Below are 27,328 nucleotides of genomic sequence, written 5' to 3'. Positions count from 1 at the left end.
TAAATTATATAGAAGACCTTTGGTTGTTCGTATTTAGTGCTATAATGATCAGGATAGTGCGGCAACACTAACACAGTTAAACAGTATGACAGATAAGTTACTTTGCAGTACAGTATGAATAAATACAATAATTTTTTTCACAATAAAGATAATTTAATTATAATTGAATACAAAGGTATATTTTCACAATAAAGATAATTTAATTATAATTGAATACAAAGGTATATTTATTTAAATGAAAGATATAGAGTAATAATTAATTAAACATTAGACCAAGACATTAGAGATTAGAGACTGCTCATTCCTCATCCATGTTCACAGGCAGCGATACCCAGAAGGCCCTTCTGCTGGAAGGCATAAGAGGACACAGTTTTTTAATAATTGCAGTCTTCTTGCCCTCTTCAATCCCCCGGTCATGTGACCTGAGGAGAGAGGGTACATTCATGCTGAACTTCTTCTGGAGAAAGTCCAATTCAATGAAGCTTTCATCTGTGTGGGTGAGCTTGTAAAATAAACTCCTCGACCCACGTCACAGCTGAATTTCAGCCATTTCGCTCAACTTGTGGGCCGTCTTGACCTTCGTGGTGGAATGGCCATCCCTCCAATTAAGTACATTGGCATTTTTCATATGTAAAGTCTCCACTTTTCCAGAGTTGGAAGTGGCCACTACACTAAAAAAGTCCTCATAGTCATAGACAGCACCGCCAGGCCTCCTCTTCATCTCCAGCTCTACCCCATGGTGAAAACTGTCGGCACTCATGAAGGTGTGTCCCTTCTCAAAGTACTTCAATGTGATATCCTCCCTTTCCGAGGTGGCAGCATTGATGGTGCAGACTAACGTACTCAACAGACACCAGTTCTTGTTCTGGGATGCACAATTGTCCACCCAGTAAATGCTGTGTCTGACATCTCGCTCTTTCTCCAATGCCATCACATAAGCTGATGCTATTTCTTGAGCACTTCTGCCTGCCATGCCCTCATGCCAGACCACGGAGATGGTGTGTTTTTTATTCCCTTTCTTCCCCACTGAAGCAAAGGTCTCATGGTATGCCACTATACGCCGGGTGAAGATGGCAGTTTTAACTCCAGGCATGCGTGGCAACATAATAACCTTCTGGAGGTCCACACTCCTCACTGATGTGTCTCCCTGCCAGTCCTTCTCTGCGTCAGCCTGATATGCGAGTCTGCCCTGCAAAGCAGAATTTATATGTTTGCGCCAGCGCTCACATTGCAAGCAGTCAATGACATTGTCATCACAAGCATGTTCATGCTGTTCATGCAGTAAGCACTCCTCACATTCCTCCTCTCCAAGCTTTGTGAAGCTGATGTTTTTTTGCCGCACTGCTTTGCGATATGTTTCGTAGGAGCACCTGTTGCCCTTTTCCAGCCAGTCTGCATACATCAATTTGATGCTAATGTCACTAGGGAGGTAGCGGCGATGGGGAGCATGTTCCCTCCGATAATGACTGACGGAAGGGTGAAAAGACTCAATGTGATCCAACAATGGCTGCAGGTCCAGTTTGTTGCCTGGTGTGTGTCTCCCTCTTTGATCCTTTGGGATCCTCTCATTTCCCATATCACTTCTCATCACCGACAGGACCAGGCTGTCATTTGTTGGATGGTACCCCAAAGTGGCCAAAAAGAAATTCTTGCAGACCTGCTGTGGAACCTGATCCTCATTTTTAAGCCTGTAAACAAAAGACCTGCTGCGTCGACTTGTTCCTTTTGGGACAAACAATCTTGCCGTTGGTAGCTGGGTTATGTTACAGAACATAAATGCACGTTTTTCGGTGTAGTCCATGTTCCAGTACATGGCCCAAATCTTCTTTCGGCATTCCTCACTAAATTTCTCTGAACATTTTCTCCTGCATTTCTGGCCACATGGTTCCCTCATCGGAGGGGCCAATGTAGACAGGGCCCTGGTGGTGTTGGAGGCAGGCAGACAGGCAGGCAGAGTGGCTGGGACGAGGGCTCCGGTGGTGTTGGAGACAGGCAGAGTGGCTGGGACTCCGGTGGTGTTGGAGGCAGGCAGAGTGGCTGGGACGAGTTCTCCGGTGGTGTTGGAGGCAGGCAGAGTGGCTGGGACGAGGGCTCCGGTGGTGTTGGAGACAGGCAGAGTGGCTGGGACGAGGGCTTCGGTGGTGTTGGAGACAGGCAGAGTGGCTGGGACTCCGGTGGTGTTGGAGACAGGCAGAGTGGCTGGGACTCCGGTGGTGTTGGAGGCAGGCAGAGTGGCTGGGACGAGGGCTCCGGTGGTGTTGGAGACAGGCAGAGTGGCTGGGACGAGGGCTCCGGTGGTGTTGGAGACAGGCAGAGTGGCTGGGACTCCGGTGGTGTTGGAGGCAGGCAGAGTGGCTGGGACGAGTTCTCCGGTGGTGTTGGAGGCAGGCAGAGTGGCTGGGACGAGGGCTCCGGTGGTGTTGGAGGCAGGCAGAGTGGCTGGGACGAGGGCTCCGGTGGTGTTGGAGACAGGCAGAGTGGCTGGGACGAGGGCTCCGGTGGTGTTGGAGACAGGCAGAGTGGCTGGGACGAGGGCTCCGGTGGTGTTGGAGACAGGCAGAGTGGCTGGGACTCCGGTGGTGTTGGAGGCAGGCAGAGTGGCTGGGACGAGGGCTCCGGTGGTGTTGGAGACAGGCAGAGTGGCTGGGACGAGGGCTCCGGTGGTGTTGGAGACAGGCAGAGTGGCCGGGATGAGGGCTCCGGTGGTGTTGGAGACAGGCAGAGTGGCTGGGACTCCGGTGGTGTTGGAGGCAGGCAGAGTGGCTGGGACGAGGGCCCTGGTGGTGTTGGAGGCAGGCAGAGTGGCTGTGTCTGGACTTCTGGAGAAATCCAAATGCGCATTTAAAGAGGTATCAGGCGTGCTGTTAAACAAGTCCTCTGAACCAAATTCCGGGAAACTGATGTCCAGACAGCTATCCAGGATTGCCCATGTTTTTGTATCATCTTCTCGAACACAGTAATCTTTAAAAGAGTCTGAAATGAAAATTATAATTAGAGAAATTATAATTAGAGACATGGAAATCTCAAAAATATGATGCAAGACATTATGACATTAATTTGGATGAACAGGCATACCATTGTCCAGAATTATCTTTTTTGTTGTGTTTGGTGCTTCTGGACCACATTGAACAGGCTTGTCCCTACAAGGTTCTGAAATTATATGAAACAAGGAGATGATTAATACTGGTATACTAGTCTTTCTATTAATAACAACAATTGTCATGATCCAGAGGGGCGCACAGTCTCCAAATAGCCAATTCAAGTGGTAGTGACGACCCCCTGTGGCTCATGGACTATATGCCATCTAATGCACGGATGGCAGAAGTTACGTTCATTTATATTTAAATTTCTTAGTTGATACTTTTGCCCAACACAACAAATTTTACCTTTAACCCTTTAACTGTCAATGTCCCATATTTAGAACAATAATATCTTAGTAAAAACCTAAAGTAATATTGACAAACTATATATATAATTTGAAAGCTTACAATCTCTAGTTTTCATATTTTGGTGGATAAATTGTAAAATAAATTGTTTTAAAATAAATTGTAAATAAATAAATTTGTATCAATTTGCAACAAGAATATTTCATATTCATTAGGCGTGTTTAGGCCTTTATTTTGAAATAGCAATAAACATGAAAAATCATGAAAGATTGGTAGAAAGCTCAGTTTGTTTTCATACCAAGAGTTCAAAAATAACAGCAATTTAATTGTAATTTTGGGGGTGGTGACAGTTAAAGGGTTAAGGGTCACCAAACTGCTCAAGATGCACAGTCAACGAACTCGACTTGGATTACTGCTTTTTAATTCTGAGGTAATATAGACAGTCAACCGAAAAAAAGTTGGAATTACTTTTACCATGTAGGTTAGCCCACTTTGTACGGACGTTAGCGATAACTAAGTTAGCTTAGTGCTATATGGATTTGTGTAAGATCTGACATGAACACCTGCAAGAAGGAAAACAAAAAACAATGTGAAAACGTGCTCAAACACGTATGGATTGTTGTGGATACAGCAGATGACGTGCATTGCGGATTATGGATCTTCCATGGATTACATCGGATTGCATGGAAAGGTAGGATGCCTGTATATTTAATAATTGGTTTTTCGGCGTCTGATGTGAGGCGTGTCAGCGTCAATGTTAGCGCTAATTTACGTGACACAGATTAGATTTAGCTAGCTCCGGGCTGTCACTGACATTGACAGATCTGAACCATCGCCCTGAACGAAAATAACATTTATAACAACCTATTAGCTTGCATACCATCCAAGTATGGCTTGTTCACCTTGTTTTGTTTCTGATTGCATACTTGGAGCAGTTTGTCTGGCCAGCAAAGTGTTGTTGTTGTTGTTCTCGCAAGCTAGCTGAATTAAGCAGAAAATGTATCATGTTTATAATCAAATTTTTGGTATGTTCTTACCTTGCTCTTGATGTCGGCGTTTCAAGGCCATCTCCACCAACATTTTTCCACAAGAGTAAAGGGCCATTACGCTTTCACAGAGTAATAATAGAAACAAACACTCGGCAGTCTACACTTTATTTCAAAAGATGTGTTGTGTGTTGTGTTACGTGGTTTGGTGTAAAGAGCGGCAATAAAAGAGCGGCAAACTTTGACAGTATGACAAAGCCAGAGTACAGTAACATCACAGCGGCACCGTAACATCTCTCTTGGTGCCAGGCTAAACAAAGTCAGAACACCTTAACTCAACTTCAGCGTGCTGGAACAAAGGCAAAGAGCCGTAACAGCTGTTACGGCGTTCTGCTGTGGTTTCTCGTATGGTTTTGGAAGTTACGGTTGTCATAGCCCTTTATTTTCTCGTTAAAACAATCAAATTGACTCACGATATTTATTCACATGATAAAGGAGGTCTCAAATACCACAAAAATGACACTAACTCATTTTTGACCAAACATGATGTTACGGCGTTTTGCCTTTGTAGGGCAGTATTGTTCTTCTTAAGTTTTCTTAGTATTATTAAGTGTGCTTGCTGAAAGCAGCACACTTATTGTTCTTCTTAAGTTTTCTTCTTCTTCTTCTTATTATTATTATTATTCCCAGGAGAGAAATTTTGGCCAGCTCCTGCGCCTAGGCCCTTTGAGACAGAGACACCGTTCCAACTTTAAAACGTCCGGTCAGTACTGGTGTAAGTTTCTCGCGAAGATGACATCACAAGTCCATGTCGTTCGTCCGCCATTTTGGATTGAACAGAAAGCGAAACTAAATTTTCACAGGTCACAAATTTGGTCCGAACTTCACGAAACTGGACGTACATGATCCTTGGACCAAGCCTCACAAAAGTTACGAGAAGGATTTTTGATTTTCGGAAGCGTTTGCCTGTCACAGCCAAACGAAATCGGCGGCGTAGTCGCCAAAACGCTGTCACGTATCAAAACCAAACTTTGTACATTAACTCAAGACTCCAATGTGAGGATGTACAAGATAAAAAACAAACAAAAAAACATTCCCAAATTTTAAGTGGACTGCGAAGTGGACTTCACAGGGTATTCCGCCATCTTAAGTGAGATTCCAATCCGAAGGGAGCGAACATGTTCAGTTCGAAGGGCACTGCGCACGGCATAGGGAATAAGGGAACATCGATACATCACATCACAGCAGTGCCGGCCCAAGCCTTTTGGGGGCCCTAAGCAGAATTTGATTTGGGGGCCTCCTCCCACCACGCGGAGTCACCTGTTTGACGATTTTTGACACAAATGTCACACTATAATGTTACATTATAAATGAATACAATGAGGTTATGTATTAATACAAAATAAATACTTAATACAAAATAGATAGGCCTACTTAAAAAGTTTTACGTTTTTCTTTACTCTTTTACTAACTCTTTGAAACTTCTGAAAACAAACTGTCACAAAACACATTAAATAAATTGTTTGCAAAATATCCTCCAACGTTTTGCAACACTTTGCAGTTTGAATGATGTCTTGTATGAACATGACGGAGTATGTTTTTATGTTTCCACTGTTCGATCGCGCCCGCGCCTCACACACACAACATTCCAGCATTGTAATATTGACATCGCAGCCTGTTCATTGTAGCCGAAATAAAATATAATAATAAAATAGTCAACCTATAAAAATGACGCTGCTCTGTTTAAATAGTCAGTAGTACAATTTGTACCATTCAGTGTAAGCTCCGCTCCACTGTGATGTTTCCAAGCACTTTTTTGCGCGTGTGAAGAGGATAAGGATTTTTTCCGTCGATATTGGAAGGTGAGTTAAGTACAAAGACTATAATAAAGAATAGTTTACAATCCAAATACATCGCGAATGTTGAAACATTTTGATTCTAATGAGAGAGATACGTGAGCCCAACGCCGCTTACTTTCACTTTCGCTTTAAATTATTTTGTTTGTTTATAGTTATTTTTTTATTCTTGTTCTGTTCTGAATATTATTAAATTTAAAGGATAAATCATTGATTTAAATGTCAATCATCAATCACTGATCAAATCAAATTTTTGTGACATGGCTTAACATTACCGTGACTTTGCGGACGAATATGCACGCGAGGTTATGCGCATGACTCAAACACTGGCAGACACCGCAGCAGTTGTAGGCAGGTATATTGATCATGAAATCAGAATTTTCTTTTCTTGAATTAGTCATTAATTCATTCATGTCACTTGTTTAAATTAATTAATATGTAAAAAAAAAAAAATCTGAGTGAAAAACAAAAACAAAACAACTGGGGGGCCCTAAGCAGCCGCTTAGTTCGCTTATGCCTCGGGCCGGCTCTGCTTCACAGGAAGTGGAGAGCGATGATCACCCAACTGTCATTTCGCGCACCACGTCATCACCAGTCAGAACGGTCATAACTAACGTGTGTGTAAGTATTCATACATTTCGCCATTGTTAAATGACAGTATTTTTAACGGTTATTGTTGTGAATATTACATATATCATTTTTGATGATTATAATTTACCTCAGTGAATGCAGCCAGCTTAGCTAGTTTGTGAAGTAAAGTGATTTTATTTTAGGTAGTTGTAAAATAGTGCAATATAATTGAAAATATATAATATAACAATAAAAATTTAAATATGAATGTAGTCCTATATATATTTATGTTATATCATAATCTGCGCGACCCCGTAGTTGACTTTCTTTGATGACGTTTGCAGGGCGTTTCAAATGAGCGGTTATTGTCAGTGAAGTCCACTTCAACTGATATACCGTGCTCAGGGAGTAGGGGAGCAGTGAACACTGCGTATGGACCCTGTCGAATGGAACGCACCTTAGATGTGTAAAAACAAGTGGAAAGCGCGGGCACACCGCTGTCTCCTTTCGCGCTTGCTCTCACGTGGCGTCTGTCGTTGCTATGCAACCATAAACTGCGCTCTCCATGATGACAAGGAAGTATCAGCAAAAGATTAATAGATTTCTAGCCCTTGCATTAGCTTTACTACTAGATATATTTATGGAGATGAAAAATAATAAGGCGCCCTGTACAGCTATGATCAGCTGTTCGGCCGAGCATTCAATGTTGTTACGCTGCAAGCTGATCAGTTGGTTCGTTGCTGCCGCACTCTATCACTCGCACACCATAAAGAGCAAATTGTTTTTTAATGTTTCAATTTCGTGATTAAAATGACATAATTTGGAAGCGGATAATTTCTTCACAAACAGCTCATTATGACTCAATGTTAGAATGCTGCACCTACACCTAGATAGTGTGAATAAGATCAGCGCAACGCAGACCACTGCATTGACAGCGTGAAACATATGATCTGTCTACGGCCAGGGCTCAGCGGAAGGCAGAAAATGCCGGTCCAGCGCTGATTGAGGAATTCAATTTGAAAATGAAAGACAGTTTGACATCTTTTTTCTCGCATCTGTGAATTTATTTTTTAATCATTTGTTCTGAGATGAAGCAAATATATTTGTGCGGGAATTTCTCGCACTATAAAAGCTAACCTTGCAGGAATGGTTTAAATTATGCGCAATCCACACATTCCCGCACCGAAATTCAAGCCCTTAAAGGGCAGCGGGATGTGTAACTCTAGTATATGGCGCATATGTCATATAAAGTTAGGCAAGGCCAAACAGCGTTATCCATGTTGTTGCGATTGCATCGATAGAGTAAGCTAATAGTGAAACTGATAGCGTTTTTCATTTAATTACAATATGAGGACTGACGGTAGGCTATAAAAATCTGCGTTTCTGTTTAGGTGATGACAACTATCTTGACAGCAGCAATCAAAGCATCGCTAATTACGGTAGACCTTAATTTGAGATAGTAAATTTGTTCCTAATCAAAGGGAACACTCAACCACAGAACAGCTGGGTGAGTTTTGTATTGGCTTATTGGATACAGTAAATGAAGACTGTCAACTTCTTTTCAATAGCCTACTATTTCATCACCCAAAACACTCCCACTCTCTGCTGTATATTCATAACCAATTATTTCAAAACCAACAACCAAGCCACATAAACAATGCCATTGGCACTAGTCTACATTGCAGACATGTCTCTTAATGCACATAACTTTTCACCTTTTTGCACAATCTTGAAAAAAGTACTATTGTTGAAATTTTCAGATCAAGCAAACTTCAACGCACCCTTATCCACTACCTGCTAACGTTAGTGAACCGCACCCGAGCAAGCACACTTCGCAGTTCCTCCGGAAATGCATTCTAGTTTAAGTTTATTGTGCTACAATGTGAAGAAAATCCAGCAAAACGCGCCGGCGTGTTTGCCGACCTCAGAGGGTTAAGTAAGGCAGATCAATAATATTGTTGAAAGTTAAATATCCCTAACTAAGCAAGCCAAAAGCCAAGGCAACAGTGGCAAGCAACCAAAACTCCATCAAGCGACAGAATGAAGAAAAAAAACCTTGGGAGAAACCAGGCTCAGTCAGGGCCAGTTCTCCTCTGTCCAACGAGCGAACAGTGTACAAATATGATTAAGGCAGCATTACAGGTCAGAAGTCAGATAGGATCAGAACATTCAGAATATTTATCTAGTTCCATCTGGTTGGAAGTCGGAGTCCTCACGCTGGTATGGAGACGAGTTTGTTGAGGATCAGTGCCGATGGCTGTCGTGTCGATGAGGCCTTCACAGGGCTGATGAGGCTGACACCTCAGGGATGCGTCGTGGATGGGTCCAGGCACAGGTCCACCATCTGATCTGGATCCGGCTGACTTCAGTAAACCTCGGAATAAACAAAGTCTAACATTAGCGTAGATGCCATTCTTCTTATGATGTAACGAGTACATCAGGTGTTATAGGAAGTGTCCCCGGTTCCGGTTGACCTAATCTATGCAGCCTAATTATCATTTAACTGATTTGAATAATAGAAATGTATAATGTTCTATATGAATGCCAGGTAAAAGAGATGCGTTTTTAGAGTGTCTCTGCTTCCCGGACAATGTTAGGAAGACTGTTCCAAAGTTTAGATGCTAAATAGGAGAAGGATCTACCGCCAGCAGTCGATTTTGATATTCTAGGTATTATCAACTCGCCAGAATTTTGAGATTGCAGTAGACGTGTAGGACTATAATGCGTTAAGAGCTCGCTCAAGTACTGGGGAGCTAAACCATTTAGTGCTTTGCAAGTAATCAGCAATATTTTTAAATGTATGTTTACCTTTTTAAACGTTGTTAAATAGGGAGCCAATGCAGTGTTGACAGAACTGGGCTAATATGGTCATACTTCCTGGTTCTGGTAAGAACTCTAGCTGCTGCATGTTGGACCAGCTGTAGTTTGTTTATTCAGCATGCAGGCCAACCACCCATAATAGCATTACAATAATCTAGCCTTGATGTCATGAACGCATGAACTAATTGTTCTGCATTTTTCATTGAGAGCATGTAACGTAATTTAGATATATATTTTTAAGATGAAAAAATGTGGATGCTAGACACGTGACTTTGAAATGAAAGATTGGTATCAAAGAGCACACCCAGGTTCCTAACCGATGACGAGGACTTGACAGAGCAGCCATCAAGTGTAGACAGTATTCTAGGCTATTACGAGAGGAAGTTTTTTGTCCAATAATTAGAATCTCTGTTTTTTCAGAATTAAGTAGTAGGAAATTGCTAGTCATCCAGGTTTTTATATCAGCTATGCATTCCGTTAATTTTGTGAATTTGTAAGTTTCGTCAGGGTGTGAAGAAATACAGCTGCATATCATCAGCATAACAGTGAAACCTAATGCCATGCTTCCTAATGATATCTCTCAAGGGTAGCATGTACAGAGTGAACAGCAACGGTCCTAGTACTGAGCCTTGTGGTACGCCATACTGAACTTGTGATCGATGAGACATCTCTTCATTTACTGTTACAAACTGATAACAATCAGATAAGTATGATTTGAACCATGCTAATGCAATTCCACTAATGCCAACATCATTTTCAAGTCTATTTAAAAGAATGTTGTGGTCAATAGTATCAAATGCAGCACTAAGATCGAGTAACACTAATAGAGAGATACAACCACGATCGGATGATAAGAGCAAATAATTTGTAATTCTAATAAGAGCAGTCTCAGTACTATGGTACGGTCTAAATCCTGACTGAAAATCCTCGCAGATATAATTTCTTTCTAAAAAGGAACATAGTTGTGAGGATACCGCCTTTTCTAGTATCTTTGACAGAAAAGGTAGATTCGAGATCGGCCTGTAATTGACCAATTCTGTACGATCAAGTTGTGGTTTTTTAACAAGCGGTTTAATCATAGCCAACTTAAAGGGACACTTCACCCATTTGCATCAAGCCTTGTATCGTTAGAAACCCAGTCATATTTTTGAATGGTCGTGCATTATTCCCTCATTTTCCCCAGAGACGGGAGAAATAAGGATTTCAGTGTTGCAGTTCCTGCTTACAATGATGCATAAATCGTAATTTTGCATCATTCTAAGCAGGAAGTCCCATATCTTTGTAGAGGGGTTGAGACTACAAACACTCGTTCCTCATCTTTCGCAGGGGGTGGGACCCACTCACGTTACAGAACTATTACAGATCAGTGGGTGGGACTTCACTTTCTGAAACTAAAAGCAATATCCTCCATCTTGTTTGGAAGCTAAGCTAACAGGCGCTGTGGAGCCAGATGTGAAGTTATGACAATAGCGGAGGGTACTCAATATGATATAGAAGAAGATGATTTCGGAAGTCTGATGCTCGAATCAGGTGTTTGTGGCTACCTTTACGAGCCGCATTATAGTGAAGAGCAGCCGAGGCAGAAGACCTGCCTGTCGCGGACGAGGAGCCCGGACTGGCTCGAGCTGGGTCGGACTGGTGGTGCCTGTGCTCTCACTGTGCGCCTATGGACCGTCTGCTGCAAAGAATTTCAACGATGCCAATTTCTCCTGGACGAAATCTCTGAATCAGACGAGGACACGGACGTTTGTGTTGTGAACCATCCTAGTTTCGCACCGCATATGTTCTGACTGAACATCCTGGTACCATGCAATAATTCACCATTTCGAAAGAAATACAAACGAGGAGTAATTCACTAATGAGTTCGCCAACTAACTAGACATTTTGTGTGTAATGAATTTCAAGCTCTGGTGGTAGCTAGCCTTGTAGACGGAAGAGTGATTTCTCCTATAGGCGGATACCTCATATGCGCTGTTCTGGATTAGTGGGAGTGGCTTGCGGAGCTGTGCAATGTGGTGCATTGTGGGAGTTGTTGTCTTTCATACAAATGCGTCCTGAAGTTACTTTGTCTTTCCTCGGTCAAGAAGGCACCAAATTCGAAATTTATTTTACATTTCGACTACATATCCTATGTATACATATCTAATGGCGCTTCTCCACTACACAGTACCAGCTCGACTCGACTCGACTCGCCTTTGTTTGGTTTTCCACTGTGTAAAAGTTGTACCTGTACCTGCTTCCAGGTACTTTTTTTCGTATCACCTCCGGCGAGGTTCTGAGCGAGCTGAGGCGATACTAAAATGTGACGTGAAACAGAGAGAATCGTCACTATTCACTGCGTCATCATTTTCTGCGGCGTCGCTATGACGACCAGGTACTATTGTGGAGGTACTATCTGCAATGGAAAACGGAGCGAAAAGCGAGCTGAGACGAGGCGAGTTGAGCTGGTACTGGTAATGGAAAAGCGCCATTACATACATGTTTAACGAGTTCTTCCTCTTCTATAGCAATGAATGAATTAAATTTTTCCTTAGGGAGACTACAATGCACTGCCTGATGCGATACTGTAGTAGACGGTTGCATAGTTATAATTTTCTCCCTGATGTTATCAATCTTATAAATGAAGGTCATAAAGTCATTACTGCTGTGCTGCTTGGAAACTTCTGGGCGTAAAGCTTTATTTTTCGTTAGTTTAGCCACTGTTTCAAATAAATACCTAGGGTTTTGTTTATTTTCTTCTAATAGGGTTGAAAAATAAGCAGATCTTGCAGCTTTTAAGGCCTCTCTGTATGCAATAGAGCTCTCTTTCCATGAAATGCGGAATACCTCTAGTTTTGTTTTCTTCCAGTTGCGCTCCATTTTTCTGGCTGCTCTCTTAAGGGCCCAAGTGTGCTCGTTGTACCACGGCGTTGGACTATTTTCTTTAATCTTCTTTAATCGCAACGGAGCAACTATGTCTAAAGTGTTGGAAAAGAGAGTTAAAAGTTTCTGTCACAATATCAAGTTCTTCTAAGCTATCTGGGATGCTGAGATGATGAAACTGATCAGGAAGATTATTAATAAAGCAATCTTGAGCGGCAGAAGTGATAGGTCTAACATATTTGTAACATGGAGTCGGCTTTGCAGCCTTGGCTAAATTAAGTTACACGAGACTAGATAATGATCTGAGATGTCATCGCTCTGCTGCAGAAATTTCAACAGCATCAACATTGATTCCGTGTGATAATATTAGATCTAGAGTATGATTACGACAATGAGTAGGTCCTGACACATGTTGTCTAACTCCAATAGAGTTAATGTCTTTAAATGCCAGTCCCAATGCATCTTTTTCATTATCTACATGTATAGTAGTCCAAGGGCCTCTAACGATGCCTTGTGTGGTTTATCTTCTGCTCCTTGCCATGGGACACATCTTCAGTCAGCTTCATGAAGCCTTTACATGGTCTGAGAATAGAGGGTAGGCCATTCTCTAGCACACTTGTCTTGAACGCACTCACAGCTGTTTTGTGTTCATTCCCTAGGCACATGTCTCCTACCAGGACCCATCCTAAATCCAATCTTTGTGCAAAGGTCCACAAACAAAGGTTTGTGAGGTCCACTCACTTGCTGTTGGACTTTATGGACCCTCACAATGTCTCTGCCTAGCAAGATGAGGATTTCCGCCTTGGGGTCGAGTTCTGGTATGTGTGCCGCTACACTTGATAGGTGTGGATGGTGACGGGCTGCATCAGGCGTCGGTATTTCAGAGCGATCAATGAGAATCTCATTACACTCAATTAGTGGTGGTAGCAATAGGCTAGTCTGCCCATCAAGCGATTCGACCTTGAAACCCTCTGCCTTTCTGCCTGACGTCTCAACCAATCCGGCACAGATCTTCAGTGCGTAAGGGAATGGTTGGCCCTTGATGTTGAAAAGCTCGAAGAAATCTGAACGCACCAGTGAACGGTTACTTTGATCATCCAAAATGACGTACATGTTGGTTGCCTTCTCACGTTGACCTTGAGGGTATATTCGTACCAGACAGATCTTCGAGCAGGATCTTGCTGTTCGATCTGGACCACATACCTGAGTGCAGTGTGAGGAGATGGCTGTGCTGTCGCTAGCATGTACCTCTTCCTCCCCGCCATTGTCTGGTGGGGGTGTAGGCCTTCTGTAGACTTGAGGTGGTGGACCTGGATGCATAGCAGCATGATGTAAGTCGCTGTCGCACTCCAGGCACTTTACTGTTGCTTTACAGTCTCTTGCAAGATGACTAGCTGATATGCAGCACTTGAAATAAATTCCATTCTCCTTGAGAATGCTCTTTCTTTCTTCAAGAGTCTTCCCTCTAAATACTCTGCATTTCCTTAGCGAATGTGGTTTGTTGTGAATGGGATAGTTTTTCTCTGACCCACCAGGCTTTCTCTCAGGTGAGTTCGCAGGTGGGTCTTTACCTGAAGAGATGTCTGTCTTGTGAACGGATATTTTTCTTCCATAATTATTTGAGACTACCTTGTCTGACTTCAGTCCGTTGTTGCTGGCGTATAGAAGGATGAAACTGGGATCATTACTCCGGCGTGCTTCATCGCAGATGAAATCGGCAAAGTAATCGAATGGGGGGGAAGTAGCCGTTGTTATCTTCTTTAAATCTTGAGCCGACTGAGAGCCATTTCTCCTGTAGCCCGTGAGGGAGTTTCTCCACGATGGGCCCAATGCCTCTGGCGGTATCCAGGTAGGCCAATCCTGTGAGGTAACCTTCTTCTCTGGCACCCTGGATTTCCATAAGAAGATTGCCTAGGTCTCTCAGCTTCCCTTAAAGGAGAACTCCGGTCAATTTTAACATTGAGCTCATTTTTTTGTACATTTGGAGTGCTGTCAGTACAGAGAACAACGACAAAAATCGGTGTTGCCTACACCGTGTTATCCTCGTTTTAAAATTTGCACCCTGTTGACTTCAATGGGGCAAGTTTTAAACCTGCTTTTAGCCCCTTAACATCCTTGATGTGTCATTACAAGTGCACAGGTCATGTGAGTGATTCCTTCTGAGTGAACGCGGGTGAATCTGACTGCAGTAGATGTGAAAGAAATATATAAAAAATGATGTTTATTCAGCCAGCGCACATACCTGTATTTACATCCTGTTTTCGGTCGAAGTCCACAGTAATCGATTGTCGAGTTCACGCGCATAGGTTTAGTACCTATGATCACGCGCGTGAACCGACAATCGACTACTGTGGACTTCGACTTGTAGACCTGTGGACTTCGGACTAGGATGGTGCATACACACAGGCATGTATGATGGCGCTGTTGCTTTAAGTGGTGATTTAAGTGGTGACATGCTGAAGAATGTCACAAAAAATCAGTGGTAAAACGTGAGGAAATGCTAAATTTCTTTTATAGCTGACAAAGTTAAAGTCTAATGAAATACACTGACACCTTATTTTTGTCCTTTCAAAAGTAACTGAATGCCCTGCTACATATATTAGCCTACAGTAATCATAATTGTATTTAAAACATATAAATGTACATGCATATGTATAATTGTCATTATAAAATATATATTTGTTTATATACACACTATAAATGCATATATTTAAAGAAATAATATATTTTCCGCAAAAAAAAAAAAAAAACGTTCCGTACATAGCCTAGATCTACGTGCCCTCTAAACCCACATAATAAAGATGGACAGTGACATAAAAATTTGCACAAATTAAGCATACGTTCCATACAATTGAAGTATTATCGAAATATCTAAATTTTAATAACGAGTGATTATTTAACAAAAGGCAAGTAAAACGGTCAGGGTTACACTTTAGAGACACACACACACACACACACACACACACACACACACACACACACACACACCTCTGAAGCGATAGAAAAGTCCTCGGGACCGCATCACTCGCAAGACGCAACCTGCATTGGTGTACAAGGCCGAAGTCCACCATTCTCCAGTTGAGTGGTTGTGTGTACACACACATAGTTTAGATGTGTCCGTGGTTGATGGCCAACCAACCGCCCGCAGCCAGATCCCTGGCAGCATCGCGGGGAAAGATGCACTGGAACTTTTGCACCACGAAAACAAACGCGCGTCCCATCATTGACTCTCTCATCTACTACGCGATATCACAGTTTGACATGTCTATCATTGGAAAGTTCCATGTGGTGTCATGAATAATTAAGAGAAAGTGTCTTCTCATTGGATAAGAAAACTCAGTCTCATGAATAATTATGAGACACCGATGAGTCATCAAAGTACTATAGTGCTCTGCGGAAAAAAAACTAAGATTTAACCATTTTCCCCCTACTATTAAATCTAACAGATGCTAACATTGTCTTCAATGGTGTTCAACACACATACCTCTGTTAAAATCTCAGAAAATTTGGTTCAGGGTTTCATGACCCTTTTACTATCAGATTCATAGCAAAAGGTGAGGTAGAAGAATGTGAGAATATACTAAAGCATTCAGTGAGGTGGGTTTAGTGGAATTTGCTTCCATCTTAAGCCATGAAGGAAGAGACTCTACATTTTTAAATCTCTAATATTGGTGGCCCAATAATAGAACCTCAGGTTAGGGAATGCCAAACCCCCCAATGGCTTGGGTATACTTTACGTAACCTGAGGATAAACCAGATAAAGCCCACTATCTTGCAGTCTAAATCATAAAAATAAAAACAAAAAGCTGTGGGAGAAAGATACTGATGCATTGAAACAAATATAAAAATCGTGGGACAACAAACATTTTCACAGCATTAATTTGAGCAGCTAAAGAGAGATTCAGAAGGGACCATTGATCAAAATTCTCCCTAGTTCAGGACAACAAAGGAGTCCAATTTGCTTTAAATAGATCTGCATATTTATGTGTAGCAAGAATTTCAAGATATGAAAAACTAGGCTACTTAGAGAAATTCTTTGCTAATGTATTAATTGGAAATATTACACTTTTAGACAAGTTCAATTTATAACCTGAAATTTGACCGAAGCATTGAAGAGTGGCCAGGGCAGCAGGGACGGATAAAGACAAATTAGAAACATAAAGTAGTAAATCATCCGCATATAAATAAACGTTTACCTCGACACAAATAAAAAAGGGCCATCCTTGTCTTGTAGAGCAATATAATTGAAAATAATTAGATTGAATCTTGTTTGTCCTTACTGCAGCCAGTGGGGAGGAACAAAGCAACTTAAAGGGACATCAGGCAACGTTTTCGTGTTAATTAATCATCTTCGTAAGTCGGTATATGGTTAAGTCAAGTCAAGTCAAGTCATTTTCATTTATATAGCGCTTTTAACAATGTAGATTGTCTCAAAGCAGTTTCACAGAGATAAATGTATAATATAACGTAAGATTGTTTTGGCTTTATAGCGGTTCTTTAATAAAGTTATTTTCCAGCTAAAGTTAGTTTTGATTGATTCGCTTCCGTCGCAACGATCATTTGTTTTTAAATTAGGGCCGCCAAGACGTTAAATGACTCATTACAGGGCGAATGAAGACTCTCTCGCCCGCTCCTACTGCCTGTAGGAAGAATATCCCGCTTGCAAGTTCGGTGTATCCTACCCGCATCCTTCAGTCTCACAAAGTCTCAGACATCGCGAGAAGCAGGATCAGTTTACGGCAAGCATCCCCAGCACAGAGGCAGGCTAACGAAACCCGGCTAGCGATTGTTGCAAACGTGTGTATAATGGCAGAGCCGGGGAAGAAGCAGAAGAAAAAAACTTTTTTTTATGCTCATGCCCACTCTCCCAAAAAAAACAACGACTCGTTCATATCGTTCGTTCCCGGTAAAAATACTAGTATGCATGACAACACAATAAAAACAAAAAAATAAAAAATCGCCATCAGTTGGAAAGAAAATATTACTTTACTTACCTCGGTAGACATAACTGGTTTTGAAATAGCCGGTTCCTCTGCTCAGCTGGGTTGCTCGTGGCAAGGGGGGAGGGACAACAGTTCGTTTTTACGACAGTGTGTTTGAAAGCATTTACTACCAGACACTAGGGGGAGCTAGGGGGAGCTTTGTAGAGAAAAAACACTCAGGCTTGCCTGGTGTCCCTTTAATCCATGAAATCAATTTCTTTCCTAAACCAAACTTATCCAAAGTATAAAATGAATAGCTCCACTCCACTCTATCAAACGCTTTCTCAGCGTCCAACAAAATCAAAGCTTCCTCTGTATTAGCCTGAGAAGGATTGTAATAGATGGGAACGTTTTTGCCAAAGCACTTTATAGAATTCCAGCGGGTACCCATCTTGGTCTTGGACTTTTCCCAGCATGCAAGGAAGAAACAGCTACATGAAGTTCTTCGATAGTAATTCGTTTTCCTAATTTCTCTGAAGATGATTGTTCAATGCAAATATTTATTTAACTGAATAACAGCCTTTGTGATTTCACAATAGCACTATGCTATATTATGATTTTTAAATGGTTTTAATATATCGTGCAGTCTTTGAAAACTGTCTAATAATGCGGTTCATGGATTCGCATCCGTGGAATGTGCCACTCTCGGTATTTTGCCGGTTAATTGACTATTTGAAAATTGAAAATTGCTATTGAGTATTTTTTTAAATCGAGTAATCGAATTTATTCAAGGAATCCTGACAGCCCTAATAGTTTGGTCAGTTAGTTGATCTAACATGGCTTAACTAGTATTTAAATAGTTTTTACTAAATGAAAATAAATCATTTGGCTATTGTAATTCCCTTTTCTTGCTTTTTGATCATTTGATTATTTTTTTTTATTTATTTATTTTTAGTTAAAAAGAATGTTTAGAAAAGAAGTGGGAAAGAAAATTCCAGAAAATGCAGACTCACAGAGTAACAATTCACAGTCAACAGAGAAAACGGACAGCATAGAAGGTACTGCACTGTTTTATTCACTTTTAAACCACAAACTGAACTGATTTGTCAGCATGGTCCATGTAATTGTTTCTTCAATATGAAATATTGTATCATATTCTATTCTATCAAATATGTCTTTAATCTTTAACCTTATTTTTGATGCTAAGAAATTGTCTGATATTTTGTACCATGTCTTACGCTCCAGGTGAAAAGAGATCAGTGCAGGAACAGGATTGTTCTGATGATAATTCTGTTCCATGCTACCCCAACAATGGTCCTGTTCCATGCCAGGATGCTCTGAAGGAGCGAAAAGAGCCACCATTGGATGCTCTTCAGGGACAATGGGCCCATTTGGGAGACCAAGAGTCAGATGAGGAGCCAGGTGATGATACAGATGATACCAGCTCTGTCACTTCCTCTGCCAGCTCTACAGCCTCACTGCAGAGTGGCCCAACCCGAAAAAAAAGCATTCCTCTCTCTATCCGCAACCTAAAGAGAAAACACAAGAAGAAGAGGACTAAGTTTTCACGCGAGTTTAAACCAGGAGACAGGTGAATGAATATTTTTGATTTGTCAGTTCAGAAATTATCATGCCGTGCCAGAAAAAAGTTGTAAATCATAGTGCAATACCTGCAGGTTCACCCTTAATATCCTTCAGTCCTAACTGACAGAATTGATCATTATGTTTGCTAATCGACAAACAATTCTAAATAACTGAATGATTTTCTTGACCTTTGACACTGGATATGGTTATAAGGAATGTTTCACATGTACTGTGTGTCAGGGCATGGGTAGTGTTTTTTTTGTTGTTGTTTTTTTGGTGCCCAATTAAAAACCATTAGGAGATTAGAAAGTCCAGGAAACCATTGAAAAACATTTGAACACTGAATGCAGACAACAGAAGTATTCGTATTATTTTTATGAGCCATGTCTTTTTTTTTAATGATTTAGTCAAAACGAGTAACAAGCGAACTCTGTCTAAAAGTTGCTCACTTGGAGTAGTTATTGCAATAAGATCTGACCCAATGACTAAACAGCAAATAATTTACTTTAGGACCCTAGGACCACAAAACAAAATGATCAAAACGGATGGAAATCGTAATCATAATTTTTGTATAACTGTTTCCTTCAGGAACAGTGCATTTCAGTGCAATGTCATTATAATCAAATCATTAAGTTGAATTGCAACTAAAATTGTAAAAATTATGATTATGATTTCCATCCGTTTTGATCATTTTGTTTTGTGGTCCTAGGGATGCAACAAAGTCAAAATAGCATTTTGATGTGCATGCAGAGAGACTAAGGACAGTATAATGAAACCTTACCTTGTTGAGCTCTGTATCTGTTCACCTGTCTCTCATAGTATGGAGATGGCTGAGGAGACGTGTGGTATTATATCACTCTGGCAAAACATAGATAATATATATGCACATCAAGAAATTTTTCAAGAGGACAAAGACATAAAAAAAAAATCTGTCATTTCTTTCCAGCTCAATAGAAGAGAGCCAAAATGGATCATATTAACAAAACAAAAACACAAATAACACTCCTTTTTAATATTAGGGTGTGTTCACATTTGTAGTTTTGTTTGCGGCAGGAATCCCTCCGTCACGCACACAAACGATCTGCTGCGAGGAGACGCGGTTCTGATGCCTGTACCTAACTGTGATGGCAACATCATGACTATAACGAGAAAAAAACTATATGCGTGAGCATTCTGTCCTTTTTAGGGTCTCATCTTCCAGTTTTTGGTTTGTTTACATGTCTTTGCTCCATGTTGCGTTCATATATCATTCGAACCGCACCAGAGTTCGTTTGGAAGAGGATTGAGACCCATTTTTTTCAGCATTCTCGGTCCGCTTGTTTGGTGCGCATCAGGGTTCGGATGGCAGCGTTCGCACATTCAAATTAACCACACTAACAGAACAATCGCACCAGGTTTAATCGAACCAAACATGCCAAGTGTTAACACACCCTTAAAGACATATACGTGTTCATTGTTAAGGACTTGTTCAAGACCATGTTAATTGTTTATATTTAACACAGAATAATATTTTAAGATTTGCACCTCATCAGACGTGGAACAAATATTTTGTATCAAAATTAATCTGGCCTCTGGGACAGATCTGCATTGAAGTCACATAAGCGTAATCCTGTATATGTTACACTTACATGCAGGTTTGAGCTTACGGACATGTTGACAACGTGACAATTACAACATGATACAAAACCATTAAATCCAAATAACTCAATTCATGCACAAAGAATGGGCTCTGATGTTTAGATTTACATCAAATTGTTTTCATTGAAGTCGCAAAAACTGAATTGCGTTGTGAAAGGTTCATGAAACAATCTTTGCTGAAATGTGCAACACAATCTGTTAATCAGATGGTCAGATATTATGATATGACCCCTTCAAAGAAAGACTTAAAGTAGATCAGATTTCTGTCAAATTAAATAAGACTTCAATTAGAATACACTCTTAAATGGTATGTCTGTTTGTGCGTAGGGTGGCAGTTGAGGTTGTCTCCACTGTAACCTCTGCAGATGTGATGTGGAAGGATGGTAGATTAGAGACAGGGATCCGCTCCAATGACCTGATCCCTATCCAGCACCTGGACAACCATGAGTTCTGCCCGGGAGACTATGTTCTAGACAAACGACGTATGTTCTTTTTATAACACAGTTGTCATTTTCAATATGGCTCTTAATTGTGTCATGCCTTTGTTTGTTGGAGCATGCTTATGTATCAGTAAAGTCCTTATATTAGGTTGATTACAATTAAATTGGCAAATAGGTAATCTAATCTAATCTAATTTATTTAGATTTTGCACTTTACTCACTTAAAATAAACCCTGCTGATTTTGGCTCCTGCAGCCCAGGCTCTTCATGATCCAGGCATCTATGGGGTGATTCAGTCAGGTGATCATAAGGCCAGAACCTGTGTAGTCAAATGGGTCAAGCTCAATGCTGCAGGCGACAATGTTGAGGTATTTTTGATATTGTCATTAAGAGGTGTTTGGGATTGTCTTTTTTCATATTGTTTAACAAATTAATCTTGTATATGTAGGTGATTGGGGAGGAGGAGGACGTTAGTGTTTATGACATTGCTGATCATCCAGATTTCCATTTTCACACAACGGATATTGTCATAAGGATCGGCAACTCTGACACAGAGGACTGTGAAAATGAGGTAAATATATAATTTTGCATAGAAAATTTGAAACCTTTTCCAGGCTTATCACATTGCCAGTGTGCATTTAAGTTCTCTTACGAGAGGTTCTCTCGTATTGCGTAAGTTGCTTACGCTACGGGAAAGTTGTCTTTTCTCGAGATCTGAAGCCAAAAAATTATCCTTAATTTTGTATTTATTGTCATCGCAGTGCGGCAGCAGCAGCAGCAGCAGCAGCAGCAGCAGCAGCAGCAGACCATAGCAGGCTGTATAAGCGTGCTCATTGGCTGTCCTGCGGCAACTGCAGCAGCCTATCGGTGAGCCCTCCCTTCGCGCCCTCCACGCGCCTCAGCCTGCCAGAATGGGTGTGGCTAGCGTGTATAAAAGAAGGGCTCACAGGCTGAAACTCTGATTTTCATGTCTTCAGCGAAGCTCTACGCATCGCTGGACTCTGAGAGATGCCGCCGTTGAAACAAGCGACCAGCAAGCTTAGGACAGCGTCTGAGGAAGCCGGTCGTCTTTGCCGCCTTCAGCCATCCGTGCCTGCTACGCTATCCGGCGTCATATATCCTTTTTCACACACTCTTCTAAAAGAGAAATTTCCATACGAGGCGTTGTTTCAAATGCCTCGCACCTCTCACTTCCCGCTCTCTCTCTCTCCCTCTGCTCGAGCCGCGCAAACTGCGCCGTTCGCAAGGGATGTCAGAAGCGGACGGTCACGGGGCTAGCTTCTTTACTTTACAAGAAAGCTACCCCACCCTCGCATGTCACTCACCGGCGAAAGGAGAAAAGAGTGTTTTAGTCCCGCCGAGGCCGGACCAACCTCCATTTCTCACACATTTCTCAGTCCCCTCTTAAGTTCAGGCGACTGGAAATATCAATATTGCAGTAAAACAAGCCTGTTATAATACATGAACGCCTGCAAACAAACGCCGACGCAAAACTTGATGACGCTCTCTCTTCCCGCTCTCTCTCCCTCTGCTCAAGCCGCGCAAACTGCGCCGTTCGCAAGGGATGTCAGAAGCGGACGATCACGGGGCTAGCTTTCTTTACAAGAAAGCTACCCCCCCTCGCGCACGTCGCTGGAAATATCAATATTGCAGTAAACGAGCCTGTTATATTACATGCACGCCTGCATACAAACGCCGACGCAAACATGATGACCCCGTTCGCGTGCGTCACTCACCGGCGAAGGAGGAAAGAGAGTGTTAGTCCCGCCGAGGCCGGACCAACCTCCATTTCTCACACATTTCTCAGTCCCCTCTCAAGTTCAGGCGACTGGAAATATCAATATTGCACTAAACGAGCCTGTTATAATACATGCACGCCTGCAAACAAACGCCGACACAGAACATGACGCTCTCTTATGCTCGCGTTAACTGAAAGCTTAAGTGTTTTCCCCCTGTGGCTCAGTGGCGAAATCTTAGGCTTTCGCGCCAGAGACTCGTGTTCGAATCCTGGCTCTGGCGGCAGATCAAAATTATGCTGTTTGCTTCTCCGAGCTCGCGGCCAGCTTCTTACATACAGAAAGCGAACCCGCCTCTCGCACCCTCCCGCTCTCAGGATGGTGTTCGAGTATTTATGAGCGTCTAAACATATGAGCCTTCAAGCATTTCACTCTGTCAGTCCCCTTAAGAAGGCGACTGCAGATGTGTATTTCGCAGCCAACGAGCGCATTGTACAACCCGCTCGCCTGCACCCAAACACCGTTTCTACGGCAACCCAGAGAAATCTCATTAGAGTACAATTCTGGTTATCCGGCTCACGCCGATGGTGTCTTGAATGTAGAAAATGTGCCCGCTTCCCAGTGTTCACCCCTACACACAAGCACGATTCCCCCTGTGTCATTCACTCATGCAGAGCCCACTCTAGAGCTGGCATATGCCGCTCGAGTGTTGAATGTAGGAAATGTGCTCACAAAACAGTGCCCACACCTACACACTGCCCGCTCTGCTACACTTTTATCCCAGGGGACAAAACCTATAAAGCCGACACACTCCGGCTATGTGTAAGTCTTGTGTCCGCCCGTGAGCTCCCACGCTTACTGATAAACACAACACATCCGCTTTATCAGTCCCCTTAAGAAAGGCTACTGCAGAAGTGTATTTGGCAGCCAACGAGCCGGAAATACTACCCGCTCGCCTGCACGCAACCGCCGTTTTCACGACGACCCAGAGAAATCTCAAAAGGAGTGTAATGCCTGGGTATCCGGCTCACGCCGTTGGTGTTTTAAGTGTAGAAAATGTGCCCACGTCTCAGTGTTCACCCCTACACACAAGCACGATAACCCCCGTGTCTCTCACAGAGCCCACTCTCATAAAGCTGGCAAATGCCGCTCGAATGTTAAATGTAGGAAATGTGCCCACAAACCTGTGCCCACACCTACTCACTGCCCGCTCTGGTACACGGCCAAAGTTACCTCTTACCGGTCACGTTATGAATGTAAGTCCTGTGCCCGCTCACGAGCGCTCACACTTACTGACAAACACTTTACCCCCGGCGCTGCTCGCGCGTCCCGGTTTTTCCCACAAAACGCTCCCCGTCCAAAGCAACCGGGACATCGTGTGTAAAACGACCAGCCATCGCTGTCAGCGAGCCGCCGTATTCAAGCACCGAGAGCGCGCGCTCCACGCCCATGCCTCTGATTCAGGTTCTCGACCCCACGAAGTGCGGCGATCGAAACCCGGAGGCCATTCTGCCCTTAACTGTACATGCAGAAGCATGGGAAGCTATTCCAGGTGTGTCAGTATGGGTGCTGAGCACAGTATAGCAGGGCTATTCGTTGCAGTTCGCTCACCGTCCCCCGCGCTTTCAAGCACGAACCGAGACGAGAGTGAATGGGAAAGTAGCACACCTACTTCGGGCAGAAATAGCGAAGCTTCTGTGCAAAGGGGCCATAGAACCGGTACCTCCTTCTCTGAGCGAGTCAGGCTTTTACAGCCGTTACTTCCTCGTGCCCAAGAAGGACGGAGGTCTGAGATATTTGAACAAAGCTCTTATGAAAAGACCGTTCAAAATGCTCACAACCAGACAGATCCTCGCGCAGATTCGCCCGGGAGACTGGTTTATTACCCTCAATCTGAAAGACGCTTATTTTCAGATTCAGATAATACCCCGTCACAGGCCATTCTTGAGATTCGCCTTCGACGGTCAGGTATATCAATACACCGTCTTGCCGTTCGGCCTGTCTTCAGCACCCCGTACATTCACGAAGTGCATGGACACGGCTCTCGCTCCCCTGAGATGTCAGGGCGTGCGGTTTTTGAACTATCTGGACGATTGGCTGATTCTAGCACAGTCAGAGGAAGAACTTATTTCTCACAGAACAGTGCTTCTCAGCCACCTGGAAAGCCTGGGTCTCACGGTCAACTGGACCAAGAGCTCATTACTGCCCAGTCAGTCAGCCTCTTTTCTGGGTTTAGAACTGGACTCTGTGGCAATGACGGCCCGGCTGTCGACACAGCGCGCGCGCCGTGTTCAACGCCTGGCCGCGCCTTTCCAGATGGGCAGCGCCGCACCTCTAAAAACATTTCAGAGGATGCTGAGTTGTATGGCATCAGCTGCAGCAGTGCTTCAGCTGGGTCAACTGCGTATGCAACGCTGGTTTCAGCACTGAGACCCTGGTTAGCGGCCGACTTGTTCCAGCGGGGAGTGACAATGGGAGCCATCTCGCACCGAAAAGTTATCTCGACAGACGCCTCCAACTTAGGTTGGGGCGCTCTTATCGAGGGCAGACCGGTCTTTGGCCTGTGGTCAGACCAGGAGAAATGCCTCCATATAAACTGTTTGGAGATGATAGCGGTCGAGAACACGCTCAAGCGTTTCCTCCCACACATACTGGGCCACCATGTTCTAGTCCGTTCGGACAACATGTCCGTGGTGTCCTGCGTGAACCACCAGGGCGGTGTCAGATCCAGGAATCTCTGCAAACTGACAGAACGCCTTCTCGTGTGGGCTCATCACTCGTTGCGTTCGCTGAGAGCCGCACACGTATCGGGCCACATGAATGTCGGCCCAGACAGACTGTCCAGAGACAACATTCCCCCGGGAGAATGGTCTCTGCACCCTCAGACAGTCCTGTCACTGTGGCGCCTTTTCGGCAAAGCGGAAGTCGACCTTTTTGCGTCAAAAGACAACGCTCATTGCCCGAGATTCCTCTCGAAGATCGAGGACGCGCTGGCCCAAACTGGCCCAGCTGCCCGCTGTACGCTTTCCCTCCGATCTCACTGTTACTACAGGTAATCAAGAAGATCAGGGAAACGCGCCACTCAGTGCTCCTCGTAGCCCCGCGATGGGAGAACCAAACCTGGTTCCCAGAGCTGGTGAGGCTGTCGCACGTAGCCCCATGGCCTATCCCGGTGAGGAAAGACCTTCTCTCCCAAGCCGGTGGATCAATTTGGCATCCCCATCCAGAGCGCTGGTCTCTGCATGCGTGGATAATCAACGGATACCCGTTGCTTTGCCAGAAGGGGTCGTGAACACGATCACGCAGTCTAGAGCTCCTTCTACGAGAAGACTCTACACGTCTAAATGGTCAGTGTTCTCCAAATGGTGCGCTACAAAGAGCCTGGATCCACGCACGTGTGGGGGTTTCGTGGGTGCTTTCCTTCCTTCCATAGCTGTTGGACAAGGGCAGGTCCCCTTCAACGCTCAAAGTGTACGTTGCGGCTATTGCTGCGTTCGCAGAGTCGACGCGCAGCCGTGCGATAGGAAGGAACGAGCTCATCATCCGCTTCCTTAGAGCAGTGGTTCCCAATTCCAGTCCTCGTGACCCACTGCTCTGCACATTTTGTAGGTCTCTCTTATCTGACACACTCAGTTCAGTTCATGGAGTCTCTCCTAATGAGCTGATGATCTGGTTCAGGTGTGTTAAATAAGGGAGACATACAAAATGTGCAGAGCAGTGGGTCACGAGGACTGGAATTGGGAACCACTGCCTTAGAGGAGCCAGGAGGATGAACCCCCCGCGGCCCCCCTCGGTTCCTATTTGGGATCTTTCTTTGGTCCTAGAGGCCCTGAAAGCGTTTCCCTTTGAACCATTAGAATCCGTGGATCTGAAATACCTCTCGCTCAAGACCGTTTTCTGATAGCCCTGTCTTCAGTAAAACGTGTGGGGGATCTACACGCGCTATCTGTTAGCCCCGCATGTCTCGAGTTCGGACCAAATGACTCTAAAGTCATCCTCAAACCGAGACACGGTTACGTCCCCAAGGCGATTGGTACTCCCTTTAGGGCGCAAATCATCTCCCTATCGGTTCTGCCAGCATCCGATAGCGAGGACAGTGATAACCTCCTATGCCCCGTCAGGGCGCTGAGAGTTTACATCACGTGCTCCGCCGCCTTAAGGCGTTCTGAGCAGCTCTTTGTTTCATTTGGTGGGCGCACCTAGGGTCTCGCCGCCTCGAAACATAGCCTATCCAGATGGATAGTGGACGCTATCGCAGCAGCTTATGCGTCAAAACACCTGCAGTGCCCTATGGGCATCAGAGCCCATTCCACGAGAGGCATGGCTTCATCGTGGGCTTGATCCAGCGGGATTTCTATCCACGACGTTTGTATGGCGGCAGGCTGGGCCTCCCCCTCTACATTCGTGAGGTTTTATAACCTGGAAGTTCCCGCCTTGCAGGCTAAACTTTTATCAGTCTAAGTGATGTGTATGTTCTGCCCAGTTTTCATGCGCAGACTACTTCATGTACTACTAGCTCTTCTGGTTG

General features: G+C 43.6%; 1 protein-coding gene across 2 annotated transcripts in view; it reads left to right on the top strand.

The window, feature by feature from the left end:
• ube2o (ubiquitin-conjugating enzyme E2O) overlaps window positions 1–27,328 on the top strand; it is an 81,294-nt gene that overhangs the window by 35,569 nt on the left and 18,397 nt on the right. For both annotated transcript variants that reach the window (XM_084424838.1, XM_084424839.1), the window contains 5 exons: window positions 18,358–18,460; window positions 18,648–18,993; window positions 20,952–21,106; window positions 21,320–21,432; window positions 21,513–21,635. In XM_084424838.1, the coding sequence (XP_084280964.1) occupies window positions 18,358–18,460; window positions 18,648–18,993; window positions 20,952–21,106; window positions 21,320–21,432; window positions 21,513–21,635 (840 nt within the window). The remainder of the gene's footprint in view (window positions 1–18,357; window positions 18,461–18,647; window positions 18,994–20,951; window positions 21,107–21,319; window positions 21,433–21,512; window positions 21,636–27,328) is intronic.

The sequence above is a fragment of the Rutilus rutilus genome (assembly GCF_951802725.1).
Source record: "Rutilus rutilus genome assembly, chromosome: 12".
NCBI classification, from domain to species: Eukaryota; Metazoa; Chordata; class Actinopteri; order Cypriniformes; family Leuciscidae; genus Rutilus; species Rutilus rutilus.
The sequence above is the reverse complement of the archived record's forward strand: the minus strand, read 5'-3'. Positions and strand labels throughout refer to the sequence as shown.